Genomic DNA, 22,646 nt, shown 5'->3' on the forward strand with positions numbered 1-22,646 from the left:
TATTTTCACACTCCGTTTTATTACCACTAATCGTACCGTAAAATGACCTCAATGTAACGGATACGTGAAACGTACTTTACGCTAACTCGTCCAGAGAAGAGAATAGAAGAGAAGGGGATTTATTAGGCTGGTCCAGAAGTTCAATTACTAAAATTAATATGATAATAGAGACCGCATCATTAATTAATTCGCGTTGAATATCCGTGAAAAAAAGAAGGGAAGTTTTCACTTATGGACCAACCAGGGGTCGAACGAGCAACACCTCGAGCATCTCAAAGTTCTTGGTCAATCGACTGTGAAATAAATTCCATTAGTCGGTATTACCTAGGAACGATCGATAGTCGAACGGGAACGGAGTAAAGTTGTTCGCGGTCACATTAATTCCCACCACGACACGATTAACCCAGACTTTTAACCTAATCGCGAAGAGGAACGAGGCCACTGCCAGCCGCACGCTCTGCCTCCGCTGTTGCTTGCATCGGCGTGCTAACGGAAAGGGCAAACTTTTCATAGGCGAGCAAATTGCACGTTCCACTCTATCAGGCCACCTCTCTTCTTCACCGTGCTACGAGCATATCCTGTACACCCTGAGAGCGAGAGAACAATACGGACGCTGCTCCGGCTTGGAGCATCAAAGCGAGCAAGCCGAAGCCCGTCTGTTCGCGCGAGGGATGAGCACGCTGGTAATTCCATTTATTAATTCCATTAAAATGCCGGCAGGACTTGTTGGCTGGAAATTAAACGTAGGCGGCTAACGGTCGCGTTATGCGGAGACCGTTTTCGATAAACCGTCCAGACTGACTCGACGACACGTTTCTTTTCAAACGTTGCGCGACAAAAAAAGGGAAATTACATTGCTCTTAATTGATTCAGCTGTAAATAGTTTCACAACGTGGAACTTTGGAGAATTTCACTAAAAATTTGCCATTGCGAGTGCGAGCGAACAGTTTAGCCCGCGACGAGCGTTTCAATGGAACATATACATAGATCGGTAGACTTGAAAGGGTTAAAGCCGTGCTCATCGCAGCCTCGCTAAATATCCTCCCTCTTTTTTAATCGAGAAGTACCCTTTTCTTCTTGGTCGTTCGCGGTGTAGGTGGACCCGTCCTCGACAGCCAACCACTCGATCACGTCTACGAAATCCGCCACAAAGCTCGGTACAAGGCACTTCAAGGTTGCCGTGTTGCCGCGCAACACGAACTCGTCGATGACCCTCGTCTCGTAGAACTGCTGGACCACTGCAACGCGCATTCTCCCAGAAGATATCGCGACACGAAACGGCAAAATTCTTTGTCGACGGGCAAAGTTACGACGAGAGAGAGAGAGAGAGAGAGAGTTTTTTAAATTAGCGTCGCGACCGATTCACTTCCCGTCCCGTCGTTTCGGAATTTCGTTCGTTCGAGGGGGAAAGGAATTGAAAGCATCGAGAAAATGAGGAAACGTAGCAACGATCTCTTCTAGTTTCTACGAGAGATCGAGATCGTCGCCTACCGTAATCATCTCCGGTCGTGTATACCGTTCCATCGTCGGCCACCCATTGATCCACGTGCACGAACTCGGACACGAAACTCGGTATTTTGCATTTCATGATCGCGCTGTTTGCCCGTATCACGTACTCGTTCTCCGCCTCGGTCACGAAGAACTGCGAAACGACTGCCCGCGCGGGCATAACCAGGATATATGCGTTAAAAATCATTTATTGATGAATTATGCGATTCGCATCCAGTTAGCTACCACACATAGATTCGTAGAATTCGATCGACACGCCTCAGAGTTATTTCTTTTCTGTTCATCGCCAATTATTTTCTACCGTTATCCTTCGAGTAGAAATTAATTGCAACCGGAGCTCACGAGGAAATGGCCGTCAGATTAATCGCGATACGAGCCAAAGTTTCCGCAGACATTACGTGCTGCTGGCTGACAAGGGTATTAACCGTGAGGCGTGTCTAGTCCCGATTAAGTTGAACCCCGCACACAGTACCCTGCCCGACAGCAGGATCCTCCGGAAGATAGACTTCTCCGTCCTCCTTGATCCATGCCTCGACCGTAACGAACTCCGCTATGTAACTTGGGATGCTGCACTTCAAGATCGCGCTGTTACCCCTGATTACGTATTCCGTGAGAATTTCCGGCTGATACGGCTGCGTAACGACTGTACGGGAAACAATTGGTAACTCGACATTTCTAATAGTTCTAGTTTAAACGTCGAATTTCCACGGGATGGAAAGCAAGGATTCCATTAAACGTCTCGCGTTCAGCTCCATCGAGATTTTCGCGCGATTTCCTAACGGACGTAATCGAGTCGGTTTATTTTCTTAGAAGAGTCATCTAATCCCAGCGTGAGAGCCACAGTGGATGGTTCGTTAACCCTCGCGTTGCCGCCGCCGTTCAACTGCCACCAGACTGGTCCGCGCCGGAAACGAATCGTTACCACGTGCCACTTTGAACTCTCGGCAAGTTCGGCAGGGAACCGGGGCTACGGTCCAAGGAAAAAACTCGTCCCAGCCAAGGATTCTGGGAGCTGTGAGGAAAGGGGACGAGAACGAATGGGTGTACCGTAGTCGTTGGACGGCTTGAAGGTTGAACCGTCGCTTCCAACCCAGGAGTCTACCGACACGAATTCCGCGACGAAGCTGGGTATGGTGCATTTCAAGATGGCTGCATTTCCGCGTATCACGTATTCGGACACGACCTCCGCTTCGTAGTACTGAGTCACGACTAGAAGAAACAGGGGCGACGGGTTAAACTCTGTTGCGTTCGTGGAGAAACTTTTCCTCTGGCGTGAAAAACCGAACGGTCCGGCACCCCTTCATCGTCAAAAGACAATAGTCTCGAGTATCATACGACGTTGACCAGCGTTAAACTCGACTTTCATCGAAAACCTTTAAAAACTTTTCTCCCTCCCTGCCCTACCGTTCTTCTCGTCCGGATTGAAAGAGTTTCCTTGGTCGTCCTGCCAACCGACCACTTGAACAAATTCCGCGACGAAGCTCGGTATGCTGCACTTTAGAATAGCCGCGTTGCCGCGTATCACGTACTCGTTGTTGACTTCGGACTGATAATACTGGTGCACCACTACAATAGACGGAAACGCTGATTATCGGACACGGTTCTAAGCGATGCGCGTCCGCTCGCGCCAATTACTACTTAACGCTTGTTACGATTATCATTAGTTGCATGCACCAGCTGTGAAATACGTAGAACCGTGGCATTATCGATCTCGTTGTTCTCTGTAACCCCTTGTATGCCCGTTGTCGATGTGATTTCAAAAAAATAAAAAAATAAAAAGATAATGAAACTCATTGGAACCGGAAGTGGTCAGATAAGCAAAGATCTCGGTGTAACGAAGAACAGTTTGGACGCACGACGTTGACGACAGCTAACTCCGCTGACTTATTCGTCGTCGTCGTCGCCCTTCGAGCAGATCGATTCGCTAGGTCGCATCTTACGCCGCAGTCGCGAGCTTAGAAAAGGTTGCATCCAAGAGGAACGCGTCGACACGGTGGCAAACGATCGGTGCACGGCTGGCTATCACTTGTGTGCCGTCATTTCTGTGTATATGTGGATGCACATACGTTTCTACGCATGTGCGAGCAAGCACACGAGGAGAGAAATGCGAACAGGGAAGAGAATGAAATAGTGTGAGAGAGAGGAGAGACAGAGGTGAAGAGAAACGTCTGACGTCGACGTCGATGTCGACGATGCGCTCCAATTATTTGGGCCACTACGCTCCCCGGTAAAAGCAACGAGCTGGGAACAACGCTAACGAGATGAGTGACAATGTTCTCGCATCCACGATATACGGGGTGTTTTTTTTTCATAAATCATTCAAGACCGACGAACTTCGATGGTTATAATTAGAGGCACGAAATGGAAATTTTAAAGTTGCAATTAGGAAAGGAAGATACCTCGTTGCAAAGGAATTTTTACAACGAGTATTATTTTATTCGCGTTGATGTGTTACGCACCGAGTATGCACATCAATCATGCAAGCGAGTGACCCACGCTTTCGGTCCATTGCTCTATTTTATATGGATTCGCGGCTCGTTGCATGGCGTGACAATTGCTTCGATGCATTACACGCGGCCTCAATATGCATCAATAAACGTGATACACGCAAACTGTCGACACGACAGACGCTTCCTTCCTTGCATGCTCGTTCGATACGGTTCGAAGGATTCATTTTTCCGTTTCAAGAACGCGACTGCGTAACGATTTGCTCGTTAGAACGACGATCGCGATTCATCGGTACGTTTCTTTCGTTCGAATTCCTCGATAATTGTACCGTAATCGTCGCCAGGTACGAATTCTTCCCCTTCGTCGGTATGCCAGGACAAAACCTTCACGAAATCGGCGACAAAGGACGGAACGACGCACTTCAAAATGGCACTGTTTCCACGAATCGCGTACTCCTTGTTGACGTCTGTGTCGTAGTACTGTGCCACCACTGGTGATTGTCGTCGTTTAATTAAAAATTCATATTATCGAAATTCAGCAGTGAAAAACGTTGCTCTCCATTCTCCGAGAAATATAGCCGTTTCAGATAAAAAATTATATTTGTCTTTTTTTTAATTGCTTGCCTGAAGTGGTCATAAACCGCTTTTAATTTTCATCGGGAAATTTTAACTGGAGTTTGTTAAACTGGGTCAAGCGACTGCAGTGGGTCAACGATGTGCGTTCGAGGGAATTGCCACGCTTGATCGACGATTAAAAATTTTCGGAATATTAACGAGCAGAATATTACAGATTTTTCGACGAATGGAAATTGGAGAGCAACGATTGTTTATGCGAACAACGGCGGCGGCGGCGATTACTCGTTATGGAAATCCTGTTCTACTTTTGAACCGTAAGTTCGGGGTACTTGTAATAATTGCCACCGATATCCTGTGCTCACCGTTTACATATCGCGACAAATACTGACCTACTAAGGTTCGGAGACACTGCTTTGTTCGCTGTTCGAAACAGCTGTAAAGAAATCGTTTTAGTCTCCGTGCCTGGCCAATCTTTCAACGTCGTATCACTGTCATTTTTCACAGATAAAAGATCTGTCCAAGTTATTAATTAATTTCACAAAAGATGCTTCGACTAAATCTTGTTGCTTGTCAAATTGTAATAAATAATTTTCTTCTTCCACTTTGACAATGACAAGACGTTCACACTCTGTATAGCTATCAAAATTCAATCTGGCTTAAATTAACACGTTATCTTGTTTGGAAAACAACAGATGGCCAGGCAACGGTAATCGTTTCGCGGGGTTTTGAAATATAAGAGGATAACCACTTACCGGCTCTCACGTTAACATCTCGGCTGTGAACTGAACCTGCAGGGGAACGCGCCAGACAGCTGTAAACCTGAGCATGAACCTCTTGACGATAATCCTCGGCACGGAAAGGAGGGAAGACCAAGTTTCCGTTCGGCAAGACCTGTAGACACGCAATTTTCCATCGATGGAAAGCAAGTTCTAATAAGGTGTCAATTAATTCGGCCTTCCTTGCCGAACGACTGACGTAAGATCGTTCGTTGCATCGGTGAATGCATCACGCGTGGGAGTCGAATTTACCAATAACACGATTTTAATTATTTCTAGGGAAGGAGAATCTATCGAATCGAATGACACTAGAAAATGAATTACCTGTCGAAGTCCGGGAACATCTCCAACAGCACTTCCGTCAGCACGAACCCAAATAATATCCGGTTGGGGGTTTCCTCTAGCCTGGCATTCGACGACAGCACCGGTTCCGTTAGAGAAATCAACTCGATTTGGTGGTTCCTTGACAAATACCGGTCCCATAGATTCATCCTCAGCGCAAGCCACTGGAAAAACAAGGAATAGAAGAATCGTAAGTTCACTAGGCTACTCTAACGATTCAATTGTCCCGTCAATTACTTATGGTCTCGTCACTTAGCAGAACGCTAATCAACGCTATGAGATTTAATTAGTCGAAACCGTCTCCGGCAAAGGGAGTTTTGTTGCATGTCTTTAGGTTTCGCTTATCATCCGTCTCCACCAGGATACGCGACACCCACGTTCAATTGGCGCGTCGCCAATTGCAGCAAACAACAGGTTGCCGGTCTCTGCTATTGAATAATATGCTATCAACGTCACGTGACCATAAGGGAGACGACAATGCGTGATTCCTTTTCCGTCGAGGAGAGCAGTGTTCCTTGCCGCATCCATCGATGCGCGAAGAGTTCGCCGTTCGAACGTGCTCTCTGATTGAAATTCCTCCTTGAGCGCGTTCTCCCTGTATGATCGCGAATTGGTACCTTACGAAGGATGATAGTGATCTCGAGAATTTCAGACGACTAATCGAAGAGAGAAGAACGAATAAGGCAAGGAAGTTATAGCGGAAGTAGAAGGAAGCCCTTCGCTAATATAATTTTCAACCTCGGAACGCAAGTTCACTGCTGTTTACGATTATACAAGAGTTCCATGTGCCACTTTCAAAGCGGTGTAACCGCCTACCAGCTTAACTCGCGGTTGCGACGCGCCGAGAACGGGTAAATGCAGTGTGCAATAAAATCCGAGTCACGAAGAACCGGTTACTAAAAGTGTACAGAGACCGAAAGAACGAACAGGAGGCGTGCAGGTACCAAGAACAGGTGTTCCGAACTTTCGTTGGATCTGTTGCCCTCTCTCGTCCTTCTCGCTTTCTTTGGCGTGCCTAGCCTTGCTTTGTTCCTTACCATCGCGTGAACATGGTGTGAATTTAATTATAATTGACGTACATACACGTCGTTGAAAGTCGACTATTAACACTTTTATGACCGGCATTAGCTATACGTGACTTCTGGGCATTCAGGTGTCCATTTTCATATTCTCTTGTGAAGATACCGCGAAATCGTTCGGGATTGAATGAAAATTTTCATTTCTAAAGCGTTGATGGATACCTCGGTACCTGGTTGCCTTCACAATAGAGTCTTATTCGTCTCCGAAGTGGCTGACACACTTTTTGGTATTCTGAAAAGAAGGCGAAGTGCCAAACGATCCAGAAGAGACCGAATGGCGGTCGGCTTCCAGCTTTTCAAAAGTTGCCGATCATTATGACCGTCACGATCCTTCGAGTCCCTACGGAACGTGAATCGTGCGTGAGTCACATCTGCTCACGTTTTCGTCGTGTGAACACGTTATATGGCCGCGTACGCGCGTCCTATCTTTGCTGGAAATATATTCGATGCAGCGTGTACGGACGTTTCGAAGCTTGCCTATATATAGATTACAGAACGGTTATCGACCGCGAGGAATCCCGTCTTTGATCGTGGACGCGTAATGCTAGAACTTTAGGAAAAACAGCCTCGGTACGCTGGAAATTATCGGGTCATCGATCAATGTAACCACGGCTCCTTTCTCTCCACTATTTTGCATCGCCGTCGATGTTAATGAACAAGCTCGTTCATTCAACAAACGACAACGCGGAACGGAGGCGTTTCTGGCTGCCGGTCACGCGAAATCGCGATCCTTCCTCGTGTTTTAAATTGACGAACGGAAATTCAAAGTATCTATATGTATAATCCTTGCATTCTGTGTTTTGGGTCAAGTACCAGTTTCGTCGGTTTGTCCGATTTAGTTGGGAACTATTTTTAAACCCCGGCTCTTTCAAGTTGAGGACCTTTGCTCCTGCAGAGAACGCTACCTTTGTACGTTTAATTCGCTACGCTCGTGTATTTTTCTTCCTTTTTCAACAGTTTACCGTCCGTGGATAGAATAAATAAGCGCTATCGCTTTATAAATACCTAAATACGTTTCCTAAAAACCAAAATCACGAATTTGAGCTTAATACCAGCCTTCGAAGTGTCAATAATTTTCACTGCATCGTTATGGAAGAGAAATTTCGTCCTCCATTTATGACATTAATTAAAACGAATTCGTTGTCCACTAAATCATCGTCTGTGTATCTCGTGCTGCAAGTAGGGATGCAAAAATCAAAGGATTCACCTGGCGGTGCACGGTGCACCGAGAAAATACGATTCTCTTTCAGACATGGGCGTCCGTTCTGGGAACAGCAGCTGTTCCTTTCCCTTCGTTTCCTCTCTCTCCCCCTGCCCTTTCTTGGCCTTTTCTTCAGCAGCTGCACACCGTGCTCCGTTTCAACCTATCTACCTACGCTTCGTGGACCTTTCACGGAATGACGGATTCGTAACGAACCAACGCGAGATTGCATCGACAACAACGAACGCGCTTTTCCGTCTGTCCATTTCCACTGGGGACAAAATTGCTGCCCAAATTGCTCGAAATGTCAACCTTAAGAGACACTGGGTCCGCTGAGACTCGCTATTCTATTAAAGTCTACAATTTCTCGAGAGAATACAAACACGAAGATCATCAGCTTGAGAGCTTAGGCAGCTAGCGTATCAAGGTTTCAAGAGGTAACAAAATACAACGTTAACTTGGTCATTGTTTAAAAAAAGAGGAGCACGTTTTGATTACGCTTTTGTTAAGCGAACAAGCACGAAACGTTGAATAGCAATTATAAGATTCTTCTGGATTGCCCGTGGTTAGTTCTCCCTATTGATCCCGAGCATCCAAGGAACGTGTCATCCGGAAGATTGTTAAACGAAAGATGAGATACTGCGTCAGCTGCTGACCTCACAGCTTGCAGCGGCACGTCGATGCATAAACGATTAGATGAACAAGATAAAACGCAGCAACGCATACTTTCAGCTCGTTAAACGTACTCTGAATTCTCCTCTTTGTGCGCTGCTATACATTTTCATAAAAAAAAAAAAAAACAGCCTTGGAAAACATTTTATTTCTTGTTGACTCACCGTTCGTCAATGCCAATACAGCCAACAGAAGCATCATCGTGATGTAGGTGGGTATGTTACACCCCCCTCCTGGAGGATCGCGCCACATACTGATCCTGTTTTCCTTGATCGCACTGATTCTCACCTGATTTCACAGAAAAACACTCGACTGAACAATTGATTCACTGATCGTAACGACTTAAACGATCGCAACAGTCCAGCTAACTCTTTCTGCGACTCGACAGATGGAAAAGAAACGATCAACGTAAGAAATGTTTTCCGGAGTCGCTTCCTGGCTGACGATCAGTTAGGACACACGCAGTTCCTCCTACGCACGCGTTCAATGAATATATTCGAATCGAGTGACCTTTATACGGTTCAAGGCCGACTGGTTCGTCCTCGCCGGCTTGCTCGATAAGACCGGCGTTGATTATACTCTGAATATTTTTTGCCTTCCTTTTTTCAAACTCTCAGCTGAAAATCATGCATGACCGTAACCTATGCAAATTGCGAAAGCGGTAGCTATCCACGTCATCGGTCGTACTTGATAGTTCCCTCTGTTTTTACATTCTCATACGACCGATACGCTATGCGCAACGATAAGATACAAAAGCTGCATCATCGTATAAAATAAGAAGTAGTATAAGCAGCAGAAATGAAGCCCACCTAAAGATGATACACGGTGGTTTCTGCGCGTCAACCGGTAAAGCAAAGGAAGAAACGAAAAAAAATAAGGAAATCAATGTGCGAGAATGAAAAGTGCGCGAAGCCTAAGCCTTTAGCATCCATCGGCTCGTGATAATCCGAGGAACACGTTGGCTGTCGTTTTTCAAAAGCGCCGGCGATTCAGCGTGCACGTGCTGAATCGTTGATAGCGTGAGTCAGGTAGGAAGAGGAGAACCAGTAGGAGAGCAGAACTAGCGAAGAGGAGAAGAGAGAGAGGAGAAACAGAAGCACGGAGTAGTGCGGCTCGTCACGGAGCTGCTCCCTCTCGGTGGGTTTATTGATCGCAGGGTGCGGAGCGGACCAATCTACCCCTCGTGCAGCGTACGCCATGCTTGCTGTTATTTGCCCGAACCAGTCCGCTTGCTTCCCAGTCTGTCTGACTCTCTGCTCCACCGTTGGCCTTCGCTAAATCCGGAAAACCCGCCCCCGATCCCATAAAATACCGCATGGCCTACTCCACCTGGACCAGAAAATACTAACACAGCCTCCCTCTTGTCACCTCACGAAAGTTCGTCACCTCGAAGGGTGCGAACAGCAGATAAGTCGAGCGACGAATTCATCTGTTCATTCGTTAAATTAATCGTGTACTACTGGTAGATGCAACGACTGATGCATCTGAAACACCCCAAGGTCCCTCCACCACCGCGGAAAGTCACCACCCTTGCACGCGACGCGGACCAACCGTGTCGTCTTTTTCTCCAACGATTATCTTTCTCGTGAGAAAGAACAAGACTCCCCTTCATAACGATAGGAAGAGAAAATAGTATTGCTCGATACGTTCGCGAACGATGAATCGTTCGTTGTATGCGATCGTTTTGGAGTAGCATCGAGTAACGCGAGCGATACACAATGCAGCCGCATGAATGAGTGCGCGTTGTCCTCTTTTTATTCATAATTCTTCTTATCGTATTTCGATTCATCAAACGTCGAAGTCTGATCGATGATAACAGGGTTTGGACTTGTCGATTCAAAAATCTGTCGAAATTGCAGAAGACGTCATCGGACTGTTGCGATCATTTAAACGCGATGTACGCTAAACTGGAGGATTCTTGATCAAAGGAAACGATTCACCCGCGATAATCACACTCGGTGTTCACAGGAGCACATGTATATACACACGTACACACCCACGAGAGATTTTGCAATTCCACAAACGACTAGCAGAGATTTCTTTTCTTTTTTTATTTTACTTTTCTTTTTTAAACTATGATCGCGACGGTGACTCGGTTAGGTCAGACCCACCGAGAGTGACTCACACGTGCGAACGAATCACCTTTTTCTTTTCTCACCGGTCTACGTACCAAAGACACGTCGATTAAATCGCAGAGATACACGCTGATCACACCGCTCCGAAGAACAGAACGAACACTCTAGGTCCGTAGACGACCAAAGAGTGCAGTGAGGAGCGTCGTTTGCTTCGGGACAGCGGCTGCTCCACGGGATCTCTGCCGCCGACGGTGGGGGGTCGCCGTCGTGGTTCTCTCTTGCTTCTCTTCATGGTGGGGACGCCAGTTGGTCGACCTTTGTCGCACCCGATGGAAGCGGTCACCGCTTATGCGTCTATAATACTTTCGCACCACCTTCTGTAATTGTAATTATAATTGTCACGCGTTTATATGACCGCACGACACCAAATTTCACTTCCTTCAAGCTTTTTCGAGAAGGTGAAAGGCGGTGGTGCTTATCCAGGCGCGCCTACCCCTTTTTGTCGCGAAGTACTTGAACTTTTAACTATGTATTATGTTTTATTTCAGGCAATAGAATTATTTTAATTTTTTTTTAAGTGCAAACTGGATTAAAATGGACGTTTCAAATTATTTCTTTATTAATTCGCTACAAAGGGGTGGAAATTATATTGAACTTTATTGGTACGTTTTTATCGACCGATCTTCTAATTCTTCCATGCCTAAATAGCTGTAATAGATATTTTTGAATTAATTAATGCAAACTCGAAATTGCAATAACGTTGAGAACCATTACTAATTGCGAAATATGTCATTGAAAGATGACTACTTTACTGACAAGTTTTTTGAAAGCGCGCGGATCGTTATCCCCGTTTGGAAGTGCGGCGCTCGATAAGGCAGAGTCCGTCCGTGACGTGTATGCCTTAAAAATTCGTGTCAAAAATGGTCGAGAGAGAACAAACGAAAAAGGATATCAAAGAATTGGCTAAAAATGACAAGTATTCAATTTTGCTTCCCACCTACAACGAGGTAGAGAATTTACCTATAATTATTTGGCTTATCACCAAATATATGGACGAGAGGTAACTACAGTGTCTACATAACCTCAACTATGAGCGAGAACATTGCTACTGTAGGGTGAAATTTAACGTTAATACTATGAAATACGAAAGGTTCATCTGTCAAGCGAAAATATACAACATTCTAGCGAACTTGATTATGAGATAATCGTGATAGACGATGGTTCTCCAGACGGAACACTGGATATGGCTAAACAGCTGCAGAATGTCTATGGGGAAAATAGGATTGTCCTGAGACCCAGGGAAAAGAAGCTTGGACTAGGCACAGCTTATATGCATGGAATTAAACATGCTACAGGAAATTTCATTGTCATCATGGATGCTGATTTATCTCATCATGTATATGCCTTCTTCTTGAAACATCTGTTACACTTATGATATTTGTAACTTATATGGTTTTATCCTTCCAGCCCAAATTTATACCCAAAATGATAGAGCAACAGAGGTACCTTGATTTAGATATTGTTACTGGTACTAGATATGCACATGGAGGAGGAGTTTATGGGTGGGATTTTAAAAGGAAGCTGATAAGCAGAGGAGCAAATTTTTTGACACAAATTTTGTTGAGACCAGGTGTCAGTGACCTTACAGGAAGCTTTAGGTTAATATTTTGCAGCTGCTTTATATGAATTGTAGAAATTTTCATAAATTTTATATTATTAACATTATAGGCTGTACAAGAAAGATGTTTTGGAGAAACTCATTCAATCCTGTGTGTCAAAGGGATATGTTTTCCAAATGGAAATGATAGTTAGAGCCAGACAATTAAATTACACCATAGGAGAAGTACCAATCACGTTTGTTGATCGCGTCTATGGTGAATCAAAACTGGGAGGATCAGAGATTTTCCAATTCGCAAAAGGCCTCCTATATCTTTTCGCGACTACGTAAATTTGATGTGCAATCAAGACTTTAAAATTACATTCCTTGTATTATAAACAAATATATGTATAAATAAAACCTGTATATTGCTGTACGTTTTTAAAAATATATAGCTTTATTATATGTATTTTAATCAGGTCGAATATTTATTATGCATTTTCTTCAGATTATCTGATCTAGCTGAAACAATTAGAAAAAAGTGAAAAATGTTAGTTTAAAAAACTAAGAAGCACGTGTAGGCACACGTGGTCTTGAATGAAAGACGAAACACCATATAACGATTCTTCCGAACGATTCCACCCTCGCCGCACCCTCTGACGTCACGCAGCCTCCGTTTATTGATCCATTACGAAATTACAGTCTATATTTCGACTTGGATAGAATGCAAGACGGTGCCACAATGTACCATGTACAAAAAGCAATCAAGATATAATAAACCACCCTTTCAAGCCACGAAACCTTACAAATTTACGTAACGATATAAGAAATAAATTTTTCTACAATTAATTTCCCTGTAACATTGATTTATTTTTAAACAAACAGTATGATATTTTTTCTATCTGTAGAAATATTTTATTACCCTACCCTAAAATGTCAAAAGTCATTCTGAAAATAAAGAAATAACATTGAATCGTTGATTGTAGGTTTTCCGATCATTCGTTTATCGATAAAAGAACTTGAAAATACGAGAATGGCTCTTCTCTGACTAGCGAAAAAAAGCTAGAGGTCTCGAGATCAGTGTTTCCGCTTGCGGAACGGGTGCAGTTAGCCAGTTCTGTCGCAAGCTTCGCCGCGGCCAGACGTGCAAGTGGCGTTACCTACGCGCCGGGGTGAAACTTGCAAGCTCCCCCTTATCGAGCTTTCAGATGGCTGTGCCTTTTAGATTTTGACGTTTTCTTCGTTTATCTTTCTCCTGTTGTACCCTTTTTTTTATCTTTTATTTTTTTTACACGGCTCCTTGTACATTTCAGTAAGTTGTACATCAGCAGAAAATCATCCCCCGACATGCCACGAAAAATTGGATTCAGCGTCGTATACGCAACCAGTAAGAAACACATAAAATATTGTGATTGTAAAATTTATCGAATACCAATAACCTCGTAGTGGTGCGAATTATTTGCGCAAATCCAAAATTTGCAATAAAAAATATATGCACAAGTAGTATGAAAAAATAAATTATTAGATGAGTATAAAAATCGCATGATTGTTTGTGCGCGAATAAAGACCGATTTTTCCGTTCCTTTTTAATATGAAAAATACTTCATTTTTGTTGGTGTGTTTAGAAAAACAAATTAACAGCATCGGCTCGACACGTGCTTCACCGCTTCTCGATACGGCCAGCAATTTGCTGTTGTTCAGGGTTAATAAAACCATGTTTTCTATTGTACATCATAATTAAATATTAAATTTGATATTTTTTATTTTCAATAGCGTTACTTAGGATAATGTACGTTTGTTTAATCATAATATCGTTAAAACGTGTCGAGTTGTAAGTACACATCGCGTGACGATGTCTCGCGTTAGCGGTTCACTCTTGAAAGTATAATTTCAGAATTAAAACATTATCGATCACATAGCTATCTCCATTTTTGTTCAGAAAACCAGAACGATGCCATTACGTGACGTGAAATCGGTACAGGTGGAAATTGTAAAAATTCCACAAGAAAGATTTAGGGTTGCTGTTATTTTTAAGACGTTTGTCAATCATTATAAATTCCAGGTGAAGAAGATAGGCACTCTTCTTTGGAATTAAACATTCATGGACCGACGGTAAGGGGTTGGCAAAGTTCACGAAGATGTACATATCCTCAGGAATTAATTCTTCGTCTTCACGGTCCGACGAAACTTACGAGAATACAGGTTTTAGCTCACCAATATCTAATTCGTAAGTTATTCTTTTATCACGAATGATTTTTGAAAACTGCAACTCTGCTATTCTCTAAATAGCAATTTACTAACAATGAAGATCGAATTAACCGTTTCAACCCTGACTTCCCGAGGCTACGTCGTTTTCACCCCTCTCACTTCAGCCTCCCTTCTAATTCTACTACAAATTTAATACCGAGAGATGCTTTAATTTGCGTCGTTTATGCATCCTTCTGTTTCTACTATATCTTTACAGCGGAAAAGCTGGAAATTTGGACGTCAAAAGAAGAGAATGCATCTGTCACAACAGACTTCAGTTATTTGGGTTACATTACATTGTCGGACAATGCTTCGACGATGTACAAAAGCAGGGAGCTGAAAAGTGTCGCCCTTCCGGAGACAGAGGCTGTCTCGTTGAAATTGAGACTGCACAAACCGCACAGTAACGCGCACAATGTTTATCAACAGGTACATATCGAACGTGAGACATATATCGTATCATGAACAGGGAGCTTTTATCAATGATCATTGCGCGTAGGTCGGTCTTATCGCTATCAATATCCTTGGGGAACCTTACGGGCAAGAGTTGACTGGTCAGGGGGATGCACCGTACAATCCCCATTACACCTCCCCATACGATGATTTAGCATTCGAAATGTACGTCGATCGTGATGTCGCGAAAATAATCAGGCAAATGGAGGCGAAGAAACTGCAGGCTGTGGAAGGTACGTATCCAAGAAATGATCATTCAATCAAAGACCAACATTTGCATGCGATTTCTAGAGGAGAGGTTCGAGTACGCTTCGAAGCTAAAGGTAGCGATGGAGAATCTTAGAAAAGCCGGTGAACGTCTTGGGAAGTATGAATTGGAAAAGAAATACGCCATTGCTTTAGAGGATTACGATAAGGCCAAAGCGAAGAAGGCTCAAGCGCAACAATACAGGCAGCAGGTCTACCAAAGCTTAGAGGTGCAAGATCTACTCGAACTTCATGGGGTAACTGTTTTTTAGAAAATGTATTATCATAAGAAGTTTCTAGTTGCCACTTGATATGTTTTTGATCATGCTAATAGCCATTGGAGAAAAATAACATGTCATCGATGGAGGGAAAGGAGCCCATATCGGTAGATACGTGTACTTCGAATGCGACAGCTCCTCCTGAAGACATCACATCTCCTCCGAGATTGGTGATTCCCCCGAATCGCGACGGTGCTATATCGCCGACGGGTCCTGCACATCAACCACCAGTTTCGCCTTTGCATCAGAAACCGAACAGTCCTGGTGCGTTTCGTGTTATTTCCTAGAAACACCCATTCGAGGTCTTAATCGATTAATCCCAAATTTTGCAGAAGTAACTGATAGCCCTACGAACGGTGTCGTGGAGAGGCAAAACAATTGCAATAAAGGATCTCTCAGGCGGAAAACCAAATCTGCAGGACCGGCGCTTCGATCCAGCTACGAAGCCTACGAGGAGAGAACGATACCAGCTTTGAGACAGTAAGACGATGAAAACGCACATGATAAAAAAACAAGAATTGCATTATTTTGTGTTTTAGTTCGCATACGAACGAGTTTACTAGGGAGTGCCACATGGACAACACGGAATCGAAGGCGATATCGAAGCTGAACGACAGGGAGAAGAAGCAAGCTGCCTTACCCATAGCCGTCTTCGGGATGGAAATGGTGATGCAAGTTTCGAACGATTATTTTGATTAGCTCGCAAACAATGCTGATAATTAACGAATGACTCAGGTGGAGAAATTCTACTCGAAACAATTCACGGACAAGGAGGAAGGTTTGATGCAGTTGAAGGAAGAGTTGAAGACGTTCGATCCGGAAGTTTCGAAAAATTCGGCGAATAAAACTGCGAGAGCAGCTATTTTATTATTGCATAGAGCCCTTAGAGACAAAGTTTTCAGCGTGTATAGTCTAGCAGCACAATTGATTAGAATCTTCTTCTCAGAATTCGCGGCAGACAGGTGAAGATATATTTTTAATTGGTGTCTGAAACATTCAAATCAATAACCAATTGTTCATTTTTTTACCTTAAGAGTATCGTCAACGGAAATTGCGAGAAGTGTAGAAAGACTGCTACCGGAGCTGTTGACAAAATCAGGCGACACTACCCCGAGGATTCATAACATGGCAGTGCATACGATACTCAGTATGGCGGATTGTAAATGCGTTAGGGAATTGCATATTATACCGGTGCATCTGACGCGACCTGTTAGCAGTAGTACGCATCAACGACTTGCCCTTAGCAGGCTAGAAATGGTGGAACAATTGATTTTGAACCACGGCATCTCTACTGATAAGCAAAGGTGACTCAGAACAACGTAATCTTGATTCTATTATTTTATATGTCAGATTTTAAGATTAAAGATAATGTTAGACCTTTGTGTGTGACCGAATGATTAAATTTTACTCGATGTCACTCGCAAAGGTCTACCTTCGACATTAAGATTGTCCCGTTAAAACGCAATTACTCTGATAAGGCATTGTAATTGTTGTAGCGGACTGACTTGTCGAACGTTATCAGAGCTAGGCTCCTCGGGGTTGCACCATCCAGCGGAAGCGGTCAGAAAAGTTTCAGAAAGGATTTTGGTGCTAGTATATAAGGTGAATCCTAGATTGGTACGCAAGCAGCTACCCCCTGATGATGATATCACCAGGAGAAACTTATTATATCGTCAATTGTTTCACGAATTCGATCTGATTGATCTTCAGGTAACGGAACTTCGGTAGAAGGAATGTGTGCATGTGAATTGTATGTAAATTCTTGATCGATTACAGAGGAAAAAGGAAACGGAAGCGAGTCACAAAACAACGACACCCACACGGACAAAATCGACGGAGAATAACGTAGCAAACTTAACGAAATCTCCTTCGCGAACTAGTCCTGTCGTTAGCACCGGAAGCTCAACGAGTATAACATCTCCGTCCGAGAATAGTACAGAATATAAGGGTGACAAGTAAGTAACTAATGAATCATCTTTGCAAAATCATTGTATAACAATTTTTTTTTTTTGTCTATTTCACAGGATATGCATATTTTGCCTCTCCAAAGGCCAAGGGTATTCCGAGGAAGGATTAAATATTCATTATTGGAAAAGTTGTCCGATGTTGACAAAGTGCGAGGCGTGCAAACAAGTGGTAGAAATTTCGTATTTGAATTTACATTTGTTAAGTGAGTAATGGCTCGTCATAAATGAACTAAATTTACGTTTATCTATTTCTTTAACTTCTGTACTATCCTTTCAGACGAATGTGATATGAGAAGCAATTATGTCAAGTGTGACACATGCAGATTAGCTATTAATGAGCATTCTTATGAAGAGCATAGAAAAGATAACAAGTGTACAAGTATGCATCTCGATTTGACGTGGGTAATTAATAAGTAATTAAAATTGTATAAATTACTCTTTCCCTTGCAGAACCCATCGACGGCTACGATCGTTGTCCACTTTGTTCCACTCTTGTCAATCAGAATAAATGGAAGGAACATCTGATGGGTGAACATCCTTGCACAAACAATCCACGAAACAAGCTAGCAAAAAGCTGTAAGTTTATTGATGTATAGATCCAATGAATGACTATGTGGCAAATTCGTTTTGTTCCCAGGTTCAAAGTCTCCATCCAATTCTCAAAATCTTGCCGGAAAAATGACCTCACCAACCAGTAGGGATTATTAGCATCGACCGTCAACTTCGAGTTTTTCGGAGTGTAAAAAGTTTTAGAAAAGATTTTTCTTTTGTTATCATTTATAGTTTATCTATATGTTACGAGCTGTCCAGCGTTTTTTCATATTTATACTTATATTTAAATGTTTTTTTTATAGAAAAACCCGTCCTTCATTAGTAGAAATCTCTGTGTTGAACGAATTTCTAATCGTAAGTTCAAAAACCTTCTAATCTCTAGGATCTAGGAATCTTGTTATCAATTAAATTGAAAATCGCGAACATCTAATACGCAATGTAATTAAAGCTAGTATCGACGAGACACGCGATAAGATTATTCATCTTTTTCAATTTTACCGTAAAGTAGATGCAAGAAGTTTAATACGATTTAACAACGTATTATTACACGTTATGGCATTGGCCATTTCAGAATTAATGATTCCTCTACATCCGGCCATATTTATAATAATATTTGTACTATAATCTAACAGCAAAAATATCCTGGATCTAGTGGCCGAACATAATAAAAGAAAAGGGTATTTATCGCTCAAACTACACACAAAATATTATATGTACTTTCATAAATTATTTCACAGAAAATGAATAGTAAAAAGGTATTTCCCATTAAATTACTGTCACTTTTTTCTCCTGTGAAATCGTTTTATTTCGTTTTTTATACAATATATTTCATCATAGTACATTTATAATATTTATCTTGTCGTTTCTCCATATGGAGAATACTGTTATCAACAGTTAAACAAAATAAAAAATTTTTTGTTCTTCCTTATAAGATACTGAAACTGATGTCTCTAAAAATATTAAAGGAACAGCAAGTTGCATTATGATGTGTTCTTTTTTTAACTCAAAGTTCTAATTCATTCTCCATCTCAATGTCACCATTTTCTTCAGCAACATTGTTAGCGATTTCCGTGCTATTCAATTCTTCGGTAGGCATAGATTCACGATTTTCCTTAAACTTATTTTTCTCTGAAATATAAATTTTTTAATGATGAAATCATAAACATATAAACGTATTTGTTTTATAAAGACCTACCAAACTGAGAGCAATCAGCTCCTAGTAGTCGTAAGTAATGAATCGCGTCATTTTTGGGAACATAGGCTCTTAGAGACATAGTTCCTCGCCATCCAACTATTTGCAATTTCAATGGATTTGGATGGTCGGTTTCATGTTCTTCATATATAAGTATACAACTTCCCATCGCTAAAACAATCCATGAATAAATTGTAGAACAAAATCTTATCATAAATGTTCGTTTTAGAACTATGAGATATATTACCAAAATTGTTTAAGCGTTCTTGAGTTCCAGCATCAAGCTTGGTTATTTCAGGTGGTGTCATTGGATCAAAATTTTTTAAAATCATTATCAGATCATCTTTAGTTACCCTGATTTTCCTAGAATCCCCCATATACTTAATAATACATTGTATTCCTTCCTGTGCTAGTCTAAACGGACAATTCATATTTTTATTCTCACAACGTACAAATGTTTTTACTCCAGTATTTATCAATTTAATATGATCTTCGTTAGCGATAACAATGCTACGAATCTCCGGTGACGTATAATAAATATTTTTCTTTTTCATGCTAAGACATCGCACCAGTAGACACCTGGGATCCAACTCATCGGATATGTCATAGAATTTCCTAAAAATTGAAAATTAATTTGAAAATACATAAAATAAATGAAACTTTAATAAAATATGCAACTTACTTAATAGACAACCATACATCTTCCTTATCATCCTGAAAGAACACAAACGGATCTTCTTTATATCCCGTAAATTTTTTACGTTTTCTTCTAGGTTCCCGTAATTTGTTTTCATCTTCCAATGGCCTTTTACCCTCTTGTAAGTCTTGTATCACTTCTTCCTCTAAACTCAATTCATTATTACCTTCTTTCGAATTATCTCCAGTGTCTTTTTTTACTTCTACCTCTGAACTTAATTTATTACTGTCTTCTTTAGTTGCAGTCACATTATTCGTGCAAGATTCACGTTCCCATGGTAACCTCGTTACCTTTTCCAAGACAGCCACAAAGAATCCGCCGGTGTCTTGATGATGAGGTAATATTCTCATACTGAACAATTATAATAATTAATTTAACGGTCACCTAACTATAAACTGATATGGTTGTTTGGCAACAACTAATATTACCATCGTTCTAAATGAAATTTGGCAGCATCCTCCGCTTTAGGAGGAAACATTTGCGGCCGAATTTGTGTTTGCAACTGTTCGGGCACATCTTCCCAAGTTTCGTAATATTGTAAATTTTTCGATGCTGGCATCCAATGTGTTACACCTGGATTGCATTCTAATCCAGGCACTAAATCCCTGCAATCAACTAGTCTTACAGAATCCTGAGTTTCAAGAAGCAGTCTGTGAAGCACTGCTTCATTTTCAATTGGATTTAGTGAACAGGTAGAATACACCATCCTTCCTCCAACTGCTAGTAATTCCAATCCTCTCTTTGCTATCCTATACTGAATTCTATGAATGCATAGATCTAAATTAGTGCTGTTAATCAAATTGCATAATTTAATATGGAATCATATTTACCCATGAAGATGATTACCATTTGCTGGACTCCACTTACACCAGATATCAGGATTTTTTCTCATGGTACCATCACCACTACATGGTACATCTGCAAGTATTCTATCAAATCTATAACAAGACACATACATTACACAAAACTTATGTAGATGTTTTTTAATGCATATTTAAGATTTTACTAACTGCAACATTTCTTTGGTACCATCTGGTTTGCCAACAGTAAACTTAGGCAGTACAGAGGCATCATAGTTTGTGATCAAAACAATAGGACTATTTAATCTCTTTGCCTGATGTACAAGCATATAACAACGATTATTGTCAAGGTCATTGGCTATTACAAAACCACCTGGAAGTCCACCTCCTTCTTCGGAATGTATCATCTCTATCAGTTGAGCTGTTTTTGATCCTGGTGCTGCACACATATCTAAAACCTATTTAAAATTATTTATTTTAAGTTCACATATAGATTTATTAATCTAAATTCAATTATATCCATTATACCTTATGGGAAGGTTTAACATCTAATACTAGAGGTGGTACCATACTGACCACCTCTTGCCTACTGATACCTCCACAATCAGTTTCAACAATTAGAAAATTATGTAATTTAAAATATGCTTCAGATCTTCTGATATCTTTTCTAGTCAACTGTAATTGCCAAGCTAGTTCATCAGGGTAAAAGGGTATACATTTCAATATCTCTTTTGCCTCTTCATTATTTTCTGAACTTTCCTTTGCTTGTGTATTCAAGATCTCCTTAAAGAAACTACTTTTAATAGTTTCAAGTAATAATCTAGTTTCTCCTTTTGATCCTGTAATCCTAAATGCTACTGGAAGGTTCTTTTTCATAGTGTCTATAAAGGAATCCCATTGATCTTCAGGAACAATTTTCTGAGTTTTATAGTAGTTCTCAAAATCCTTGTTTTCTCGGACAATGTCTGCATAGCTTTGGTGTAATACATTGTTCCACTCATCCTTCTTCTGGATAATTTATTAAAACTGATTAGATTGACACGAAAAATAAATATAACCACACCAACGACCGGCGTTTCTTTTGATAATAAAAAATATGATACCTTCTGTTTCTCACGACGTTTCTCAGCAAAACTTTTTTTCGGTTTATGTTGCCGTCCTTTCCCCATTATTGTATAATATAAATAAATCTGTAACGTTACAAATGACCACGTTTTCGCCGAACAGTAGTGAGGGAATACTCAAACACATTCAAAGAATGTTTCGACTCTATACTATACGTAGAAATATAGGAATGTATGAACCAGTGATTAAAGATATAAAAGACTGGACATGCCTTTGTTTTCGTGGGGTCATAATTTAGAGGTTCCCAGACAACCCAGAGGAGATTAGATCTGCATGCAGAGAATACAGTCAGTATGATAATCGTGCCTGTTTTATCAGTAACTTTTCAGTAACGAAAAGACACAATTTTCATAAAACTGAACAATTATTATTGTATTTGTTTGACAAACTTGTATTCAGTTAATGCATTTTGGTAAATAAATCATTTGAAAAAAGCAACTGAGTTACTAATTATAAGTGGTCGGAGTCAAAAATTACAGAGATTTCAATTTTTCTATAAAAAGTCTATGATGGGTCGCACATTTTAGGTGGAGGGTTCCTGGCACCCTGGATGTCATAATGTCGGTATGCAAAGTATCAGCGGTGCTTCGGGGTCTCTGGCACCCTGGATGCCAATGTCGGTAGGTATAGTATCAGCGGTCCTTCGGGGTCCCTAACATCACAGGATGATATGGCGGTATGAAGAGTCGCCGGTGCTTTGGGGTCCCTGGCACCCCGGATGCCACAATGTCGGTGTGCAAAGTATCAGCGGTGCTTTGGGGTCTCTGGCACCCCGGATGCCAATGTCGGTATGTAAAGTATGAGCGGTGCTTCGG

At 41.6% G+C, this 22,646-nt stretch overlaps 4 protein-coding genes and 1 long non-coding RNA gene across 58 annotated transcripts in view; 3 read left to right on the plus strand and 2 right to left on the minus strand.

Annotated features, from left to right (window-relative positions):
* Positions 1-8,731, plus strand: part of LOC117601598 (uncharacterized) — a 41,012-nt gene extending 32,281 nt beyond the window's left edge. The window contains exons 3-5 of one of the 2 annotated variants that reach the window (XR_013062300.1): positions 5,225-5,469; positions 5,588-5,840; positions 5,962-8,731. This is a non-coding gene — a long non-coding RNA (uncharacterized LOC117601598). The remainder of the gene's footprint in view (positions 1-5,224; positions 5,470-5,587; positions 5,841-5,961) is intronic. The other variant, XR_004580746.2, reaches the window with a different exon arrangement.
* Positions 1-8,884, minus strand: part of Dscam1 (Down syndrome cell adhesion molecule 1) — a 50,420-nt gene extending 41,536 nt beyond the window's left edge. For 20 of the 50 annotated variants that reach the window (XM_076688839.1, XM_076688817.1, XM_076688820.1 and 17 more), the window contains exons 1-4: positions 8,767-8,884; positions 5,633-5,814; positions 5,285-5,423; positions 1,982-2,152 (exon numbers count right to left, since the gene is read on the minus strand). In XM_076688839.1, coding sequence (XP_076544954.1) covers positions 1,982-2,152; positions 5,285-5,423; positions 5,633-5,814; positions 8,767-8,854 — 580 coding nt within the window. In that variant the 5' untranslated portion in view covers positions 8,855-8,884. Of the gene's footprint in view, positions 1-1,067; positions 1,239-1,491; positions 1,654-1,981; positions 2,153-2,556; positions 2,719-2,913; positions 3,076-4,285; positions 4,448-5,284; positions 5,424-5,632; positions 5,815-8,766 lie in introns of all 50 variants that reach the window. The other 30 variants (XM_076688829.1, XM_076688828.1, XM_076688851.1 and 27 more) reach the window with 6 other exon arrangements.
* A 2,649-nt stretch (positions 8,885-11,533) lies between these two features.
* Positions 11,534-13,047, plus strand: Dpm1 (Dolichyl-phosphate mannosyltransferase subunit 1). Its single transcript, XM_034318570.2, has 5 exons — positions 11,534-11,737; positions 11,863-12,073; positions 12,145-12,335; positions 12,406-12,707; positions 12,783-13,047. Exons 1-4 carry the CDS (start codon positions 11,598-11,600, stop codon positions 12,623-12,625), a joined length of 762 nt encoding a protein of 253 aa, XP_034174461.1. The 5' UTR covers positions 11,534-11,597; the 3' UTR covers positions 12,626-12,707; positions 12,783-13,047.
* Positions 13,048-13,364: 317 nt separating this feature from the next.
* On the plus strand, positions 13,365-18,788 carry LOC117601583 (centrosomal protein of 104 kDa). 4 transcript variants are annotated; one of them, XM_034318550.2, is made up of 16 exons: positions 13,365-13,661; positions 14,337-14,501; positions 14,739-14,950; positions 15,021-15,207; positions 15,266-15,477; positions 15,555-15,762; positions 15,831-15,978; positions 16,038-16,164; positions 16,234-16,460; positions 16,533-16,802; positions 16,995-17,208; positions 17,275-17,453; positions 17,523-17,668; positions 17,743-17,844; positions 17,916-18,041; positions 18,103-18,788. In XM_034318550.2, the coding sequence occupies exons 1-16, from the start codon at positions 13,622-13,624 to the stop codon at positions 18,171-18,173; spliced, it is 2,634 nt and encodes an 877-aa protein (XP_034174441.1). In that variant the 5' UTR covers positions 13,365-13,621; the 3' UTR covers positions 18,174-18,788. The 4 variants fall into 4 exon arrangements, with proteins under 4 accessions (XP_034174441.1, XP_034174445.1, XP_034174443.1 ...); XM_034318554.2 differs by lacking the exon at positions 13,365-13,661 and adding an exon at positions 13,727-13,976; XM_034318552.2 differs by lacking the exon at positions 13,365-13,661 and adding an exon at positions 14,013-14,255.
* Positions 18,789-18,859: 71 nt separating this feature from the next.
* On the minus strand, positions 18,860-22,000 carry Nsun2 (tRNA (cytosine(34)-C(5))-methyltransferase Nsun2). Its single transcript, XM_034318558.2, has 9 exons — positions 21,810-22,000; positions 21,235-21,714; positions 20,917-21,164; positions 20,737-20,844; positions 20,335-20,667; positions 19,892-20,257; positions 19,457-19,824; positions 19,213-19,380; positions 18,860-19,145 (listed from the first exon to the last, which is right to left on the minus strand). The coding sequence occupies exons 1-9, from the start codon at positions 21,873-21,875 to the stop codon at positions 19,021-19,023; spliced, it is 2,262 nt and encodes a 753-aa protein (XP_034174449.1). The 5' UTR covers positions 21,876-22,000; the 3' UTR covers positions 18,860-19,020.
* Positions 22,001-22,646: the final 646 nt, after the last annotated feature.

This window comes from Osmia lignaria, chromosome 6 (assembly GCF_051020975.1).
Source record: "Osmia lignaria lignaria isolate PbOS001 chromosome 6, iyOsmLign1, whole genome shotgun sequence".
Lineage (NCBI taxonomy): Eukaryota > Metazoa > Arthropoda > Insecta > Hymenoptera > Megachilidae > Osmia > Osmia lignaria.

What these genes read in the sequence shown, in the direction of transcription:
- Dpm1 (XM_034318570.2), top strand. Translation starts at nt 11,598, where the DNA reads ATGGTCGAGAGAGAACAAACGAAAAAGGATATCAAAGAATTGGCTAAA. An exon ending in ACCAAATATATGGACGAGAG is followed by an intron (nt 11,738 to 11,862) that starts GTAACTACAGTG and finishes ACAACATTCTAG; the next exon opens with CGAACTTGATTATGAGATAA. An exon ending in ATGCTGATTTATCTCATCAT is followed by an intron (nt 12,074 to 12,144) that starts GTATATGCCTTC and finishes TTATCCTTCCAG; the next exon opens with CCCAAATTTATACCCAAAAT.
- LOC117601583 (XM_034318550.2), top strand. Translation starts at nt 13,622, where the DNA reads ATGCCACGAAAAATTGGATTCAGCGTCGTATACGCAACCA. An exon ending in CAGCGTCGTATACGCAACCA is followed by an intron (nt 13,662 to 14,336) that starts GTAAGAAACACA and finishes TATAAATTCCAG; the next exon opens with GTGAAGAAGATAGGCACTCT. An exon ending in TCAGAAACCGAACAGTCCTG is followed by an intron (nt 15,763 to 15,830) that starts GTGCGTTTCGTG and finishes CAAATTTTGCAG; the next exon opens with AAGTAACTGATAGCCCTACG.
- Nsun2 (XM_034318558.2), bottom strand. Translation starts at nt 21,875, where the DNA reads ATGGGGAAAGGACGGCAACATAAACCGAAAAAAAGTTTTGCTGAGAAA. An exon ending in AAATTTCATTTAGAACGATG is followed by an intron (nt 20,258 to 20,334) that starts GTAATATTAGTT and finishes ATAATTGTTCAG; the next exon opens with TATGAGAATATTACCTCATC. An exon ending in AGCTGATTGCTCTCAGTTTG is followed by an intron (nt 19,146 to 19,212) that starts GTAGGTCTTTAT and finishes TTTATATTTCAG; the next exon opens with AGAAAAATAAGTTTAAGGAA.